General features: G+C 40.7%; 2 protein-coding genes across 6 annotated transcripts; one reads left to right on the top strand and one right to left on the bottom strand.

The window, feature by feature from the left end:
- Positions 1-998: 998 nt before the first annotated feature.
- ybx1 (Y box binding protein 1) lies at positions 999-5754 on the top strand. 4 transcript variants are annotated; one of them, XM_026153695.1, is made up of 8 exons: positions 999-1181; positions 2963-3026; positions 3314-3347; positions 3450-3539; positions 3654-3995; positions 4326-4423; positions 4748-5034; positions 5410-5754. In XM_026153695.1, the coding sequence occupies exons 1-7, from the start codon at positions 1073-1075 to the stop codon at positions 4986-4988; spliced, it is 978 nt and encodes a 325-aa protein (XP_026009480.1). In that variant the 5' UTR covers positions 999-1072; the 3' UTR covers positions 4989-5034; positions 5410-5754. The 4 variants fall into 4 exon arrangements, with proteins under 4 accessions (XP_026009480.1, XP_026009481.1, XP_026009482.1 ...); XM_026153696.1 differs by having other exon boundaries at positions 4326-4411; XM_026153697.1 differs by having other exon boundaries at positions 3654-3932.
- A 2-nt stretch (positions 5755-5756) lies between these two features.
- On the bottom strand, positions 5757-18194 carry arhgef16 (Rho guanine nucleotide exchange factor (GEF) 16). 2 transcript variants are annotated; one of them, XM_026153694.1, is made up of 15 exons: positions 17901-18194; positions 16631-17245; positions 16047-16098; positions 15156-15313; positions 14780-14836; positions 12199-12359; positions 10291-10443; positions 10077-10206; positions 9392-9466; positions 9184-9276; positions 8861-9012; positions 7912-8097; positions 7487-7557; positions 6717-6818; positions 5757-6572 (listed from the first exon to the last, which is right to left on the bottom strand). In XM_026153694.1, exons 2-15 carry the CDS (start codon positions 17198-17200, stop codon positions 6433-6435), a joined length of 2100 nt encoding a protein of 699 aa, XP_026009479.1. In that variant the 5' UTR covers positions 17201-17245; positions 17901-18194; the 3' UTR covers positions 5757-6432. The 2 variants fall into 2 exon arrangements, with proteins under 2 accessions (XP_026009479.1, XP_026009478.1); XM_026153693.1 differs by lacking the exon at positions 17901-18194 and adding an exon at positions 17355-17465.
- Positions 18195-18608: the final 414 nt, after the last annotated feature.

Raw genomic sequence — 18608 nt, forward strand, 5'->3', positions numbered from 1 at the left:
ACATGACAATGGAAGGGGGGGAGGCTGTGGTGGGGTTGTCCTACACTCAGTCTGGGCCCGGCTGCTCTGGAAGTGGGGTTTCTAAATTCACACAGGATGATGACTGGCTTTAACCAGTTAAAATAGAAAATTACCTGACTTACTTTGTCATTATTTCTGCTAAGATTTGGTTTAAGGTTAATAATTAAATGATTTACAGAAACAGCTTATTTAAACTGTGATGTAATTTTTGACAGTCAAAGATAATTATGGTGTGACTAAGGTAATTAAGATTTCCAGAAATGTTAAATGATTATTAGTTTTTTAAATGCTTAGGTGTAATAAGTAACATGGATTACTTTATCAGTTACCCCTCTTTTTATATATATATATGCACCTTTTTATTTTTAATTTAACTAGCGTGCACAATGAAACTGAAAATAGTTTAAACATTCAGGCATCGTTTTTCTTCTTAATGGACCCGTGATTCTAGATCTCTTAAGCAGAATATTCAGCTGTTGACTTTCCTTTGCCCCCTGTGCGATTAACACACGATAATCCTACTATTTTGGCCAAGTCTTTTGAAATATTTCCATGCAGTTTTATGTATTGCATAATGATAACTACAATTATATTTTAAACTATATGTATATTAGCTCCAGGTCCGTCAGCAGAACATGATTTTACCAAGTAGACACTGTTCCAAAACTGTCACGGTTATGTGGTCTGATTCGTCTGGCTCTGACATCATGAAGGGGTGGTGAGAATGGACAGGTACGGTTTCCTTTACCCAATCATTTTACCCAACGCGTTTCTGAAGCGAAATTGACAGTTGCTCAGGCTAATTGGAACGCGAGTGTTTCCTGTTACACTTTCCAACCAATTAGAATGGCAGTTGGGCGGACCTCCGAGTAGGAACGTTCTCCGGCACCTCATCTCATTCTGCCCAGTTCGATCGGCAACGGGAGCGGAAAGAGGAAAGCAGAGAGCCCGAAGGCAGTAGCCCCCACCACCGCCGGCCCAGGTTACCATCTAGCACCGGGAACTATAGCAAAGAGCCGCCGCCGGCTGAAGCCATTACCAACAAGTAACAATGAGCAGCGAGGCCGAGACACAGCAACAACCGCCGCCGCCTGCTGCCGATGCGGAGAGCCCATCCAGCCCGGCAGCCGCAGCTTCCGCGGGGGATAAGAAGGTCATCGGTAAGACTGCTGGAGCTAGTTAAGCTAACTAGATAGCTAACGTATTTTATGGCACAGGGGCAATGCGCAAAAGTGGTGGCAGGTAAGGTTGTCAACTCGATCCACAGCTCAGTATACTGTAAACTAAAAAACGTTCGTTAGACACGACCGTTGAGCCACACAACGTTAGCACATGTTAAATTACACTGTTACATTAACATTAGAGAAATTTTTATTTTAGCCAACGGGACCCAGTATATTTTTTGGTCCCTTTGGCTAAAATTATTATTTCATGGGCTGTGTTCTATTCAGTGTATTGGCTTTTACTAACGAGAAGCATTCTTAAAGTTTAATAATTTTCTTTTGGTGCCTAAAAACGCTAAACGTTTACGTGCTGGCGATACAGAATTAAAGTATCGGTTGGAAGCTAGACGGCGCAAGCTTTTTATAGTTTTTATAGACCGCTGCTTATTCATTCTTTAATAGCTAACACTTTGGCCTTCATATTAAAATAATTTTAGAAGACATGTGAGTATTCTTTTTAAATGAGGTATTTTAGACTTAATCCCTTATGTTCATTGGCCTCCTCGCGTCTAACGTACGCCATAGAATGCTCTGGTACCGGTCGGCCGTCACGTAAACTAAAAGGTTTCTGCCCGTTATCAGATTCTGTGTGTATATGCCAACGTCGGTGCTCCTTTTAAGCAGGCAGGAAATGGGAAATGATGTATTAAAGTGAACTTTAATGCCATATTTGTGGAACACCGAGATATCAAATGGCTTAACCGGTTACAAATTATATCGAAATCAAGCTAGCGTTAGCGACTTGCCATCCTTTGTTCGCACGAGTCTTGCTTCCCGGTGAAAGATAAAAAAATAATAATCTAAAACAGTCGAAACTATATTCAAACTTTTCACTGTTACAATTAGCAGCGATTTATATTTGGATTTGATCAGAAAAGCACCATAGCACAACTGTCAATGGTCGACTATTTTCGGTGGAATTGATGAGGTCTCAATGGGGCCTAGTGATCGACCGACGGTTGCTTGCGAAGCTATATTAGCCTAGCCAGCTAGCTTGAGCTATTTACATGGCTAAAGAGGCCATCCAAAATGTCCGCCGTGTATTCCGCTGATTTATTTCGCCATTTCCTTGGCTGTTAATTGAAACCAGTATAACCGTGGCATTTTTATTTTATTTTAATTTTTTTAACGTTCTAAGCATTTGGTCACAATAGAAGCTGTCCGATGTGTTATGTTCATTTCCGCCTGCTGGCAGTAATCCAAGCACATGGTTCAGACCATCTCAGCTACATAGCTATGCTAACAAGCCAGCTGGGCTCGCTAACATATCCGGGCGCGACTCTACCACGTGTGAACGCTCAGTAGTGCGTCTAAAATGGGGCGGTAGGTCTGCTGTAGTTAAAAGTCAATGTGTTTAGCTACAGCGGCCTGCTATGATGATATTGAAATCTTTGATTTGGGTGGCATTACAGTAGACGGGGACATTAAAAATAGGGGCAGTCTTGAAATTTACCCGAGAAGTAATCTAGTCGGTACTCGTTCGTGGTACTCGTTCATGGTGCTTACCTCACACCAAATGCAGCTGGCACAAGACACTCCTAAGCGCCAGGATCTATAATAAGAATGACAGTTGGGAGTTATATTTAACTTACACATTAAATGTGTCACTTTCTCATGGTCTGTTCTTATTTTACACTTTGTCATTGTTAGAAGTCTTATTAAATACCAAGATGCATCTAAAATGATCAGTAATATATCATAATTTGTTTTCTTTACAGCAACAAAAGTCTTGGGTACAGTCAAATGGTTCAACGTCAGGAATGGATATGGGTTTATCAACAGGTAAGTTGACTCCACCCATCCCTTCTTTCCATAGACCCTGATAACAACAGTGTGAGTGTGTGAAGCAACATTCCCAATCCTATTATGGCTATGATTCTCTTACAAAGCTGCCCAGATGAATTATCTACACGTCTCCAAACTCTGGTTGCATGCATCTGTTAATCCTTACACTCATTCGCTTTGTTGTAGTCTGCAGAGGCATAACTGCTTTTTGTGGCTCAGTAGGATACTTCTAATGGTGTTCTGCTTCTTTTTTTTTTTTTTTTTTTTTTTCTTTAAATTCATAGGAATGATACAAAAGAGGACGTTTTTGTACACCAGGTAAGCTTTGCAATGTTGTTTTTTTTCTTTTCACAATTTAAACCAACATCAGATGATTATGATGATTAGAAACATTTCAAATGTGAACCATTATGATTTCAGACAGCCATCAAAAAGAACAACCCGAGAAAATATCTTCGCAGTGTTGGAGATGGAGAAACTGTGGAGTTTGATGTAGTCGAAGGAGAGAAGGTAAGCTGTTCTTTGGTTAGTAATTTGGTTTTGTAGTCTGCCAGCTTCTAAAGAAAACATCCCATGAATGTTCTCTAGTTTAAAAAAATAAAAAACATCTTACTGCGGACACAGGGAGCAGAGGCTGCAAATGTCACCGGCCCAGGAGGTGTTGCAGTCCAGGGAAGCAAGTATGCTGCTGACAGGAACCGCTATAGGCGGTACCCCCGAAGGAGGGGCCCTCCCCGTGGAGGAGACTATCCAGAGAACTACCAGAGTGATGGAGAGGGTGAACAAGGCAGCGGAGGACGTGACAAAAGCAGAGAGGGTGGAGAGAATGCCCCTGAAGGAGACTCGCAGCAACAGCAGCGCAGACCCACGTACCCTGGCAGACGGCGCTACCCACCATACTTTGTACGTAGACGATACGGCCGCCGGCCCCCGTACACCAACCCACCACGCGGAGAGATGACTGAGGTATGCTGTCACAGGCTACTATCCTGAAACAGACACCCAGTTGTCCCTAAAGTCGGGACCGTAATATGATTATGTCATACTCGGCTCTTAACCCTCTCCTAACCCTCACGTGGTTGTGACCAATAAATCTTGGTGTATCGGGGGCCTTGCCAGTATTTTACAAACTGACTCTAATAGGGTCCCATGATTGTTACGGTGAACTACCCGGTAATGCTCATTCATCATTTCAATATTAACTCTTTAAGCTTGCTAGTTTCATTAGAGTGGTGCATGTCACTACTGAACTATGGTTCAGAAGGCGTTTGACCAGTTTGATCCATTTGCTTTCAGGGAGGTGAGGGTGATGAGAGCCAGGGAGGTCAAGACCAGGGCAACAAACCAGCGAGGCAGAACTACTACAGAGGCTTCCGACCAAGGTTCAGACCAAGGTTTGCATGTTGGCTTCACTGATGTAGGGCTGCAACAATGGGCGAATAAACATTTGGGCTGTTTCCATCCTGGTCTTGTGTCCAGCAACTAAGATTTCTCTATTTGATTCTTTTACTAGTAGTAATCTCCACATGTTTGGATAGAGAAGCTCTCCTTTTGTTGCAGCCTATCCACAAATTGCTGCTGAAAAGCTGCAATTTGTTAGTCACTTGAATCCTGCATCTTGTTTTAGTAGATGTATTTTTCTGCATGGTATTTCTGCCTTGTAGTTGGTACCCTTATTGTTTGCTTATAGCTTCTTCCTTTTTGTTTGTTAACTTTAGGGGTCCACCCCGTCCCAGACCGGTGCGGGACGTTGAGGAGGACAAGGAGAATCAGGGCGGTGAAGGTGGTCAGAATCAGCAGCCCCGCCAGCGCCGCTACCGCCGCAACTTCAATTACCGCCGCAGACGCCAACAGACTGGTGGCAAACCTGGCCAGGAAAACAAGGAGGCCAAGACAGGAGGTGACACATCGGCAGAGAAAACGTCCGCTCCCGAGGCCCAGCAGGGTGGGGCTGAGTAGGAAATAACCTGCCCACCGGCACCTACCATCTTTTACCATCGTCCGGGTGAGTCTGCTTTGACCATATTCATAATGTCGGATTTTACATGTGTTCATTAGATTCAGCATCTGGGACTGAAAGCAAAATAACTAGGCAGCATTACAGCAGTGTAAAGCTGAATAGCTTGTCCTATACACTTTTTGGCTCTGTAGTGGACAGTCCGAAAGCCTAATCTAGTGGATTTGATTAAGCAAACAGTCTGGCACCACTGAGCTCTATCACTTTTGTCTTTTGTCTGAACAGCATCTCTGAATAGTGTCTCTGGTGATGCACATTTTTAGGCATTTCATTATACACCATGCAAAATGTCTAAATCCAAAAGGCTAGGAATGTTTAATAAAAACTTACAGTGGACTAATTGCTAATTTTCTTCTTTTACAGTTTTTTTGTCAACAAGAAGAAACATCAAATAAGATCTGAGCAATAAAGATTTGACTTGACGATCGTCACAAGCTTGCACCATGCATTTGACCAGATTACCACCGATGGCCTGCAGAATCTATGCAGACTTGTTTTTTTTCCATTATTTTTATGTGACAGCTACAAAACGTTTTGGGGAAACAGCAAATGTTTTTCTAAATCTGTCCTAAGTTTTTACACCAAATGGTTTTTAAAGATAAAATGGAATTTGATATCTGGTCAGTTTGACATTTTTAAATAACTTTTTATGTATTCAAACATTTTAACAAAATGCAAGCTCAAATAAAAGTCCAGAACCAGGAAAAATGTTTGGAGTGGTGGCTGTTTTTTATTTCAAGTATACAGGATATGGAAAAAGACAATCTTTCATTTACAGAGGACACAGTTTAAGGTTTTGTTTTTATTCCCCATTTCATATAAAGATGAGGGACTTAAGCAATGGTGTGGTTATCATCAACTATATTTACAGTGTTTAATCAGAACTTTGGTCACTTTTTCACAGCACAGTAATAAAACCCTTTGTAGACATTGACAGTGTAGTACCAGTATTTATCCACAAATGTGTTCTACATCTAAAGATCATTTTACTGCAGCAAGTAAATTAAAATGCAGCTTAAAAACCAGCTAAACAGAAAATGGCTGGAGTGAGCTGTACAAGGTGACTAAAATGTACACTTGGCCAAGAAGTCTTTATGCTGCACATTCGTACAGGTGGACAAAAATCCTTACTGTTCAATTGTTCCTGAAAGAGATCGACAGTTTCAAATAATGTGTTTTGATAGCCTGATGGTAGAGAGAAATGGAAGGCACAAGGTAGAAATATGAACCTGAATCATTGCATCCGAGACCAGAGAATAGCATTAATGATTGGTTATGGTTTTCTCTGTGCCCAGTCAATGTTTTTCAGTCGGTAATGGACTGCTGGACCACATCTACTATAATTGATAGTTTATGTTTAGTACGATTCATCAGCAGTGCAATGTCTCAGACGTTGGTCTCTTTGCGCAAACGCTTCATACGCTGTACGTTGCTCTCCATGGCGTCAGGGTTGGTGATCTCTGTGGCACAGCTATCAGGAAACCAGCCCCTCACTCCATCTCGCATTCTCTCCCCATAGCACCATCCTAGGAGAAGATCCCTGTTAAGGTCAACTTTAAAGCACCTTACATTTTATTTTGCGCTTTTAACCAAAAGAACAGCGACACTCTTGTGTTTGATGGTGTGAAATTTGCATTGTATTACAGATTGGAAAGAAGTTAAGGTCTCACCCTCTTGTTTTTGTAAGACAATGACAAGCTCTGCCTCTTTCAGGCCCAGTTCATCTGGCTCCTTTGGCATGTAGGATTTGGTGGCCTCATACTGTGGCAGACCTGAAAAGCACAAGGCAGTGAAGTTCATAAAACTATGTTGAACAGCTTACTGTCCTACAAATGAGTAGGAAGCTAACTTATATCCAACAGGGTGTAAAATTACACCAAAGTACATACCATAACTTCTTTGGAGTGGCACACCCTTTGATAACAAACCCAAATGTCAACAGCTATGCTTGCTATTAAACTACACAAGCTGCAACCCCACCTCTAATAGTTTTGCTGTCGGTGTGGTAAACGGACTGGTTCTTCTGGAACTTTTCATTTTTAAAATACCATTTTAATGTCTGTATCTATTCTGATCTTATAGCAACAAAGACATTGGTCACGCCAGGCCAGGTAATCTTTGAATGATTCGGCTACATCTGTGTCGACAGAAAAAACAAAATACTTTTACTATTTGATGCTTTTGAGTCTAAATGGTAGGAAGTTTGAATTATTGGAAGCTTTTCTTACAAGTTCTTTATGGATCAAAGGAAATCTAACAAGCTCAACCGAAGAAGAAATAAACACTGCAGCTGTGTAAACAAATAAGACAGCAAAACTGAATGCAAATCATCTGTTTTCTGTGCTGCACTGTGCTGAGGAGTTCATAACAAATGAATAACATCTCAGGAAAACAAACACTGTGATTAAACTTATTATTCTTTATAATAATACAAGCTTACCATCAGTATTATTGGAGCCAGCTGTCTCCTTGTGTTCTGTAAGAGCAACTATCCATCGTTCCCGGTCCACCCTTGGTGATAGAAAATAAAAAAAGCACAATTAATAAAAAAAAAAAAAAAAAAAAAAAAAAAGGACTACAAACCAGTGTTTTCTACAGTGAAATTCATAACATGGGAGGATCTTAGGCTGCCATTAAGATTCATGGCAGTAGAGAGCGCCAGACACAAACTATTAGATGTGGTCTTCGAGGTGGTAAATGTAAATGTGATTTTGAATAAAGAACTACTATCAGTATTGAAAGAAAGCAATATTTTAGAATCACATTGTGATATAAAGCATTAGAAGTTGTTAGACCTCTGGGTAAGTAAACTTTTCTTTGAGATATATATAGCTGAGCTTAAGAGGAGTCTGAAAGTCACAGTACCTGGACTCAGCCAGTAGGGAGATTTGCTCTGCTCTCCCTTCACTGTTCTTGCTCATCAGTAGTCTAAAAGAAAGGTAGCTGGAGTTGTTCTTGGGAGACGTAGGCACCCTTTTCTCTCCATCCTCACCCATCTCCACCTCAATATTCTCTAAAGTAGCGTAATCCAACACCACAAAACTCTCCTCACTGGACAAACAATTGGGAGAAAACAAACAAACAAAAAAACAAAAAAGAAAGTCCATCACATGGCAGTTTTAAGCTTATTGTGTTGTCTTGCCAAACTTGCTGTGAAACCTAGTTTATGCATGTGTCAATGTACCTAGATCCCAAGCAGCTAAAACTCCATCACTTGATTGATAATGGTCTCTCCTAGATACTATCACTTGACTTAAAAAAGTGTCTAAATGACTCCAGTGTTGTTCCTCTGAGCTGACATTGTTTGCTTTCTCCCTAACTCAAAACAGAAAGCTGTAGTCAGTCGAGCTGACACGCTGAATGCAGGATCGAAGAATCTCAAGTATGCAAGCACCACATCCATACTCTCTCCATGCTCTGTCCCTTTCCCTCCTCTCTTCTGTTTCTCATATTCTGTCAGCAGCTGGATCTACTTCGTATCCACTACAGTCACAAGGAAATAGCAAGCAAGTGAATTAAACTGTTTGTGGGTTTAAGTGTTCTCTTCTCTTGCCCACTTTAGCAGATGTCCAGGCATGTTCTACTGTACTCTACCATTAATCTTTTAGGTGTCCACTACTTATGGTCCACCAGGAATCATCTTAAGATACATCATTTGAATATTTGTCATCAAAATCAATGAAAAAACTCAATCATTACACAGGGAAAGCCTTAAACTAACTCTGACAGTCATCTTCATACTCAGCTTCAAAATTTCCCACTGTATCCAGATAATAGTATTTTAGGTGAATACGATTGTTGGCACTCCACTCACCTCTTCTTCTTGGTGACAATCAGTACATCGCTGAAGACAAACAGGTAGTAGCTTCTGGTGCTGAAAGCCTTCCATATGCTGAACTCTTCAAGTGAGAGGCGCAACTCACCGCGCTTCTTCAGCCACCGCGATGATGACACCAGTGGGAATGCCTGTCAGCATCAACAGATTTATCATTCCAGGTTAGCAAAGTGGACTCAGGTTTTATATGAATTTTTAAATGACATTGTTATTTATTACTACAATCATTTATGATATTTTACTAATCAATGTAACCATATGTATGTATCAGTGTATTCTTTCTTGACTGTGTGGAAGCACACCTTGATTTTACCAAAATCCATTTGTTTCTCGATGGTGTACATCTGCTCAGTTCGCTCCATCCGTCTAGCTCCATCATTGCAGCTAGTGACCAGCTGTTGGCATAATAATTTTAACAATAGCAGCATAAATGTCCCAGTCTGCTCTCAGATGATAACTATGAAGCTGCAGAGTGCTTTACATGCATACTAGCTGAGGTGTGCTCAGTACCTTATTGATGTAGTGCAATGCCCAGATAGCAGCAAAGTACTGCGCTGTTCCTTGTGTAGTTTTCTGGCTGATTGTCTGAGGAGCAAACAAATACCAGTTACTCTCTTGTGTATTAGTTAACACTTAGTACATAAGAGTCCGACTGATATACTGGCAGGGCTGATATACTAGTATCAGCATTTATAATTCAATAATAATATAGTCAATAATTTAAATAAAAAAAAAATGTTAAAGAAAATGGATGGATAGACACAAAGACTTTGTAGAAACACCCTTCAAAAACGTTTGTCCACCAGAGGGCACTCTGCGACTATCTTGCAACGCTACAAAAACAATCAGCTGATCTGAGCAGAGAAGGGCAGAGCATAAACAAGTAATCCACAACTTGTTGAAATAGTAAACCAGGATTATTTTTAAACTGCATTGTCAGGCTTCTGTTTATGTTTCATGTGTCTGAAAGAAAAAAATATCGGCTGATGTATTGGATTTCTACCATAACCTGTGTCAGTCGGGCTCTAATGAATGTATGATTCTGATTCACTAAAAGAGAAAATACACACAGAACCTGCTGACCATGAACCCATATTTTTTTAAATGTCCCTTTTAAGTTGCTTTGTATGTTCCACTCTTAAAAAACAAAACAAAAAAACTTTTACTCATATAGTAAAGCAAATCTTAAACTGACATCCAGCAGTAGTGGCAGTCTGGTTACTCGCTGCATGGGAAGGATGAGAAAGGAGAGCATGGGGAGACCTCTGCATTCACTGTTCATTTCGATTTTCTTCAGGGTCTCCTTGAACGCACTGTTACTTGACCTAAGAGATGCAGAAAGACACATGTTCAGCTCATTTAGCCATGTTACTGGAGAAACTCAATAGCTTGCTTGTTCTTCTACTCACAATAACTTCTGGAGGGTCCTCTGCTGAAAGGTCTCATTGGAGCAGTAGCTAATGTACGGCTCAAAGTGGTTAGCAGCGTGGGTCTGAACAATGTCGCTAATGTCCATGATCACTGGGTTGTCAGAGTGACGTTGTTCAAGGTCCTCAAAAAACCTGAGGGAGAGTTCAGTAACAATTTAAAAGATATGTTATTTCTCCCACCTCTGTAGGACATATACAGAGGGTGTTCAGGCTGAACTGACTGTGACCACTGAAGTAGTTAAATAGTTAATGCACCCCCCCCCCCCCCCCACACACACTGACCAATGATTTATTCAAGCACAAAAAAAACAAAAAAAAAAAACAAAAAAAAACAAAAAATCACCTAATTCAAGGGTAGTACCAGTGTTTTATCCACACATAACAGACTACTTAGCAAAGAACCCATTTTAAACTGATTGGGCACTTTGTTACTAGGAGCCTGTTGCAAAAACACAAACTAAAACCCAGTTGTTACCATTTCTTTAGTTGAAGCAATGAAAAATACTGTGATGACACTGTTTGACAGAGAAAAAAAAATTTCCCCAACAGTGCAATTAGGGAAAAATTAGATTAGCTGTGATTGTCAAGCTATTAGCTTGATGGAATTATGAACACAAAAGAATGCCATCAGATTTTGATCCACCATGCAATACTATTTGGAAAGCATCTGATCAGCAACAACTTCATCTTTCAGCATGACAATGATCTCAAACACACTACCAGCGGAGTAAAAGCACATCTAGACAGACAAAGCCACAATGAAACACGGTCTTGGATTGACAGATGGAGTGTGGGATCATTTTGACAGAGAACGGAGCAAAAAGCAGCCAACATATTCTTGAACACTACTTAAAGAAATGAGAAGAAGAGAGTTCAGGTTATGTTGAAAAACTAAGGTGGCCATACTCAAGCTTTCCTTTCTAGCACATTAAAGTACAAACGGTTTTTGCCGTGTATAATGTATTTCCATGTGCGTACATGTTTCAGGAAAGAACTGCACAAACACCTAACTCTTCTAACAAAATAACAAAGAAGTGGCTCAAGACTTTTGCACAGAACTGTATATTAGTACAAAAAAAAAAAAAAAAAAAAAAAAAAAAAAAAATCCTATGACTTTCACACCACAATCTAAAAATCAAAAATGACCTTTAAGTTACATCAAAGTATTTGGGATATAACTTCTATCACTGATCACAGAAATAGTTTGTGGCAATGTTAAGCAACCTTAGTAACAGGAAGAAACATCTTTTGACCTTTGCCTCACCGGTTTCGAACAGATAAATAACAAACATCAACATGAAAAATGACTTTTAGCCCCACTCTTGAAAAGTGCATTTTAAACAAACAAAAAAGAAAATGAAACCTGAAAACCGCCCAGCCAACAAATCAACTACAGGGGACACACACACACACACACACACACACACACACACACACACACACACACACACACACACACTAACTGAGACAGCAGCTTCCAATACACGTTCAGTAGTTTCACAGATACTGTTTTACTTGGAAACCGAAGAAGAGGCTCAAAGATGAAAGGGCATTTCTCTTTGTTAATAAAGTTGCTTGCATTACACATAGGCTGGTTTCAAACACATTATCATTATAAAGCCTGGGAATACCACTCTGAGCAGATAGGCAGCAGAACCAGTTTGACTAGCAAGTTTTAACATGTTTATGGGGCCTACAGGACACTACAGAAATGCTAATGGCAAATGCTCTACCTGAATCAACCTTTTCCCTTACAAGTAATATGTTTCAGATGAATTCGACATCACTGCTTTCCCCAGAAAAAAATAAAATAAAAATGAAGGTCTTTTTGAAATTAGCAAAATACAGTAATGATGACTATGAGATCCTTAAGAGTCATGCGCTAACCTTTGACTAACGTCACGGATGACGGCAATATTGGAGAAGAGGTGGTGGTGCTCTGTGGCCGTCATTGTCTTCCTCAGTGTTTCGCTTTCCTTGAAGTTGCGTACTAGGATACCCAGGCTGTGCAGGTATGAATGCTCTGAGGTGATGATCTCAAAAATGGCCTATCAAGTGAAGACAACAAGTTACACAACCAAGTAAATCGGAATGAGCCATTCACTCTGCAACATGTACTTGCTGCTGTCAAGTTCTTTCACTTTAATTCACCGTGTTCCTTATTTCATGTGTGTGATGTAGTGAGTTCCTACATATCCCAGAATTCCTTTAGAGAGATAGCATCTTCTTACGGCATTCTGCTTCACTACATTACAACCAGCCAGAAAACCCAGTGTGCAGCATGTAACAACATTATAAAACATGAGCGTTTGCTGCTGTGCATTCTGGTTTATCAAGGCTGCTGTGGTTTTCAAAAAAAAAAAAAAAAACAAACCAGGCGGTTCAAAGGGAGCAATGCCTAAATGCAGTTTTAGTATTGCAGATATTCATCTTAAAATTCACAGAACACTGAAGTGTAATGAATGCAAAACCAGCAGACACTTCACCACTGCTTGATTAGTAGCTGTGTGTTTTCAGCTGTATAACAGAATAAACACTATGTTTTACATTATCTTAGTTTACCACTAGTGTTGTGGTTAGAACCTTGGAGGAACGAAGAGGTGGGAACGACACACCTTCCAGGAATGACCAAAGGGCATGAGCTGAGCTAAATCTAACAAGTTCTGACTTGAAGCTTGAAATGTCAATAAGTAACACTGCGTGCTGGACTGAGTAAAGATCTCTGTTGCAAGAATCTCAAATCTTCATTACACTACAGTCTATCCACAAGGAGTGCAGCATTTTTTATTAACCTCAGCAATCCTGAACTTCAATAAAATGCTTTCATAGTTCCTAAAACATGATTTGAACGACTGCAGGAAACTGGTTCACCATTTAAAGTAGACCTATGAGTTGACCAAAAGTACAAAGGAGCATGATAAGCACCTGTGTAGCCAGAGAATGATTACATTCACAGGGTGTGGCTTTATTCAGGGACTGTAGTGCATACAGGGTGGACCTTTGCTATTGACACAACAGCTGACATCTCAGATGGCTGGTGAGGGAAAAATCCACCCTGGGATAGTGTTACACTGCACAGATAGTATCAGTTTGTGATGTTTGTTGGCTTTTCAGAAGTTTCTGGAATGAAATATAACTGGATTTGTTGTTACATTAACTTCACACGAACCCACCTTAGCGGGATCCTAACCTGCTTAGAGAGCCTTTAGACAAATTCTCTGAGAACAGGTTTCCATTCAGGAAATGAATTCAGGATGAACTTTTTCCCCCTAAACAAAAACTCTGTAAACTATTGGGCTAAATCAGAGTTTTCTTACGAAACCTTCAGTAATCATGTTGTGCTTGAATCCATTTAATCACCTTTTTAAAAAAAAAAAAAAAATTCCCTGTATGTCCCCAATTCTACTAAACTATAAAATATGATAATAATTATTGCATTAATAAACTGCGATCCAGTATAAAAAAAACTATTAATAGTCACTGCATGTGTGGGGGTTTCTTATTCTGGTATCAGTTTTTATTGAAACCACAGGCTGTGGCAGCTTTTCTCTTTATCTGAGTGAACGGAAGCAGCATATCATCATATCATCATATCATAGTTTTTTTCTTCTTCTCTCCATTCTGTCATCAAGAATATTCCTAAAACATTTTATATAGCAAAAAAAAGTTGTCATTCTTAATGTAAACATTTTGGGTGAAATGCTTTGAACTTGTCAAATGTTTTATGGTTGCATTTATGGTTTATCCACGGAGTTTTAGTGGTGTGCGGTTTTCTGTAGCATGCTGAAGCACACCACAATCCCTCTCAGAAAAGGGGTCAGTAGTACTTGGAAGATGAGGGAACCGGTAAATCCAGTGTTGCAGCGTCGTGGAGAGTAATGACTCACATGAAAATAACCAAATTGGTTTGTATTGTAATCATCGTGGACTTGTTTTCTTCATGGCCAGGCTTTGTGATCACCTGATCTGTACTGCTGTGACACAGAGGTTTACTGGTCTCTCTGGATTCATCCAACTGCACCATCCACCATCAGCTCATATCGTGGCTGTCTTTTACCCATACCTCTACTACAAAGACTGAGTTTGTGAAGTGATCGTAAGGAGCAGCATCATCTTAAATTTAAGCTAATGATGATTGACCAAATTAGTTCATTAATCTTTACCACAAACTACTCAGTTCCACAGCCTGCAGTGCACATTTTATTCATTGCTAAAGAGATTTCATTACATAAACCAGATACCTTCAACAAGACAATATGCACCTACCCAGTGCTTGCCATATTAAACGAATAAACCTACTCATACAATTTTTACATTTCTTCTGGTCCTTAACAATGACCATAATCTGTCACCTTCCTCTGTGTCATCTCTTGTTGACAACTTAATCTGAGATTTGTTACACAGTAAAGTTAACCTTACCAGGCCAACCTGATATAGTAAGCTGCTATGTAAGCACGCACACTCTTACCTCCTGTCGCTTTCGCTCCTGAGGTGTGACCGAGTCCAGAATACCGGTGTCCTTCACCTTTAAAAGTGATATAAAAAAAATAATCAATAGTTTGAAACTAATATTTCTTTGAATAATTTTTTTGAGACCGTTATATAAAACATATTCAGTACAGTAAGAGTAAGTGTTTATATCAGATAACTTTAATTCAAATTGATTTGAAAAAAAAAAAAAACAATGGAAAAAAAACCCCCAGAAGGCAGACAGTGCTCTCTGCGGAAGGAAGTGAGGACTGAAAATGATTTCTGTACTAGCACGGTGCTTTATTGATAACTGAAGATTATTATAGACTGCTCTTAGCCTATACTTGATTCCCTCATTGCATTTGGACATGTACCAGCTGGCTCCAGGTGAGCTGGGTTGGTCGGTAGCTCTTTATCACAATGCCCTGATCATTTGCAGCAGGCTCTGCCACCACAGACTCATCAAGGGACTCATCTTGGTTGGTGGACTGCAGCCCCCGCTCACGGATTTCCTGGTAGAGGCGTGGTGTAGCTGAGGACAACATCAACATCAAATTGAACTCAGAAAATTTTATAGTCATAGAGTCCTAAATGCACAGTTCTAAAAGTATCTACTATCATGATCAGCTTACGTGTGGATTTTGCTGTTTTTCACTCACAAATGCCACAAAAATGCCAAAGCTGGATTGTGACACCATACTAAGATGGATTATTTGAGAATGAAAACGAGGGAGGTGAGAATGTATCAGTTAGGTGGACAGCCGGTAGACAGAGAGTGTGTTAAATGTGCAGGTTAAAGATCAAAGAGCAGGTTAAACATCGAATGAGCCTCGAGGACTTAAAAAGAAGCAAACAAGCAAACAGAAGTGTTGTTTAGGCAGTTCTCAATCAGCTGCTTCAGTATCAGTTTTATAAACTGAGTTTTCTTCTCAATTCCACATAACTAGATCTCAGAGATTACTTTAAAAATCACATCTCAAAAAGGAGACGTCGCAGTGCCTGACGGTTCGGGACAACCTTCAAGGCCCAGCAAGTAGTTAACATGCCAGGAGTGTTCAGGGAGAACGATTTCCGTTTCGGTCCCCTCCTTTCCAAGCTATGGCATGGAAATTATAGCTTTCTCTGCATGAGGTTTTCATGACTGAGCATACGATTAATTTGCAATCTAGTTTCAAAATGTCAAATGTAATTGGTATTTTCTGAGTATTTGTAGCCCTTTAACCCAATTAAGAGACGCAGACAACGCGGCGCACGGGTGGACATACCATCTTTGAATGATCCACGTTGTCTCTGGTTCCTCTTTCTCCCCAGGGTTCCCTAGAGACAAAACAGCAGTGCAGCCTGAAGTTACTGTGGAATAAATGTGTGTCACTGATGCTGATATTTTTTCCTTTCTTTCCTCATTCTGCCTTTAACAAACTTCCTGAACACTAGTCTAGTCGATTGTGGAAAAACGCCATCATCTTTATTACTAAAGTTGAATGTTGCTGACACTATTGGGTATTCCCCCTGTCACCTATTAAAAGGACAAGACTGCATCAGCTCTGCTCATTTAAGAACTTTGGTAGCTACACCAGACTGAAAGAGCTTGACAGACCCAGTCGAAGTGTATGTGTTTAAAGGTCACAACTACACAAAGAAAATGATGCTGCACATGCTCCAAGTAATTGGATAAGTTAAAGTATGATTAATTAGAAGGACTAGCTCGGATGCCTGTTTTTCTAACCAATTCATAAGCTAATATCAAATTGTGACATGCATACAAGTTCTCATCTAATTTGCAATATATTTGTGGCAGATGGGCAGAGTAGAGCACTATCCTTAGACCCCCTGGCCTCAACTTATGTACCTTACGTCCATGGGTGCGAATTGGGGCAGGACTGGGTGCTCTGCCCTCTCTAACAGGTTTCAGTTCGGTTGCAGTTGCTTGTTCTGTCGCCAAAGTTTCAAAATTCAAGCTAATTATTGCCGCTCTGTATGACTGGTTCCTGCGGTTCCTCCTAATACCAAAACCTTCTCCATCACTGTCGTAATCGTCCCAGGACACATCCGAGCGACGGCTTTGGTTCGCACTGCTGGAGTTCTCCAGTCCTACTGGGAATGTCACCACGGTGGTGTGGTGTCGGTTTTTAGGCCGGCTGGACACTGCTAACTTCTTGGGGATCATTTGCTCCTTGCCAACCTTCAGCGCAGCAGGACTTGTTGTGCTCAGAACCACCTGCTGAGGCACCGCAAGCCTGTCCACTTTATCATCATCCACATCCTCCGCTTGCTCCTTGGGTGTGGATGCTTCAGGCTCGGGTGTTGCAGAGCCTGGCGAAGGGCACTCATCACCCGACTCGTATATATGGAGTTCTGTGGCGAACTGATTTTCCACGATCTGAGGGACCTGGCAGTCCTCTGACTGGCTCTGAGACATGGCGTCCTCCTGTCCTAATATTGGCTGGTCTGGGCTCTTCAGCAACTACAACAATGGACAAAGTACAGAATTGAAAGGAGTTATAATGTATAAAGCAGGACCTTAAACAGAAACAAGGCAACAGTCTGGCCCTAAATAATCTCCAGTGACCCACCTTGTGATCCAGTTCCGCTCTCACACAAGCACTCAGAGTTTTGATACCCTTCAAACTCATATGAAGGGACTTAACCCATGAGTCACCACTTACTCCTACGCTGGACTGTAAATCTGTACGCTGCAGTAACCACAAGAAAAGAAACTTTTTAATAAGCTGGCTACTCCTGTCCTGTTCTGTGAACAGTCCAGCGCAGACCCATAAGCCCGTTTTAATACATGCGTACTTCTTATAAACACATCTCTATTATAAATAAGCCTGGCGAAAGTCTTTAAGTGGCATTCCTACCAGCCAGTGAGAAATCAGCTTTGCATGTGGGTTTCAAATATAAAATCCCGCTGCTGTAAATCCACTTTAAGTGTTTTGGGGTTTTTTTTCCCGTGCATTTCGCCTTACTCGCAAATTGATTTCCAATAACTTCGCTGCCTGTAAGACGGATTAGGGTGGGAGAGGGAAAAAATGTCTGCCTCGCATTCCCACAGTTCAAAACAGCGAGATGACACGCAATGCAAGCAACACCGAGAGAGGTCCAACAAACTGCCCTACCTGAGTGAGCAGAGCTTCTGACAGCAGCCTCGTTTACTCGCTGACAGCACGGGTCAGTCCGCCGGTGCTTCCGGAGCTGCTGTCCGACGCGCAGAAAGAGTGCAGCTTTTATTGAGCTGCAGCTGTACTACTCCGCCGCTTTCTGTCACATTCTCCGTCTTTACTCGCCCACTTCCTCCTGTGTTTGCAGGCGCCCATTAAAGCGAACCCTTTACGTCACTACAGGTGAGCGTCAATCAATCATTAATAAGCGACCGTTTCGATGAAAGCAGGACACAGCTCGCGAGACAGCTTCTCACGGATAAGCAGCCTTATATTTAGCCATTCATATTTAACACCTGCCCCTGTGATGCTGGATTATCCTATTTACCAGTCTCGTCTCGGTCATACAAACCTTGACTTTGAAAATAAAAATAAAAATAAATATATATAGGCTATATATATACATTATTATAGAGCATCAAGTAGAATTTTGACATTTGAGTAGCTGAAATCCGTTTGCGCATACATAAAGACAAAGTGTTCCCTTTTGCGTAAACTTGTAATGACAAAAATTTTTTTTCTGATTTTTGTATACCTGATTGGTAACACATAGCTACGTAGCTCGTTGTTCCCCTCTAGTGACCAATAAGAGGCATGACACTGTGTTCATCAAGCATAAATCCAGATTTTCACAAACTTAACCACAAATGAGTCATTAATAAGTAA

The sequence above is a fragment of the Astatotilapia calliptera genome, chromosome 20 (genome assembly GCF_900246225.1).
Source record: "Astatotilapia calliptera chromosome 20, fAstCal1.2, whole genome shotgun sequence".
NCBI classification, from domain to species: domain Eukaryota; kingdom Metazoa; phylum Chordata; class Actinopteri; order Cichliformes; family Cichlidae; genus Astatotilapia; species Astatotilapia calliptera.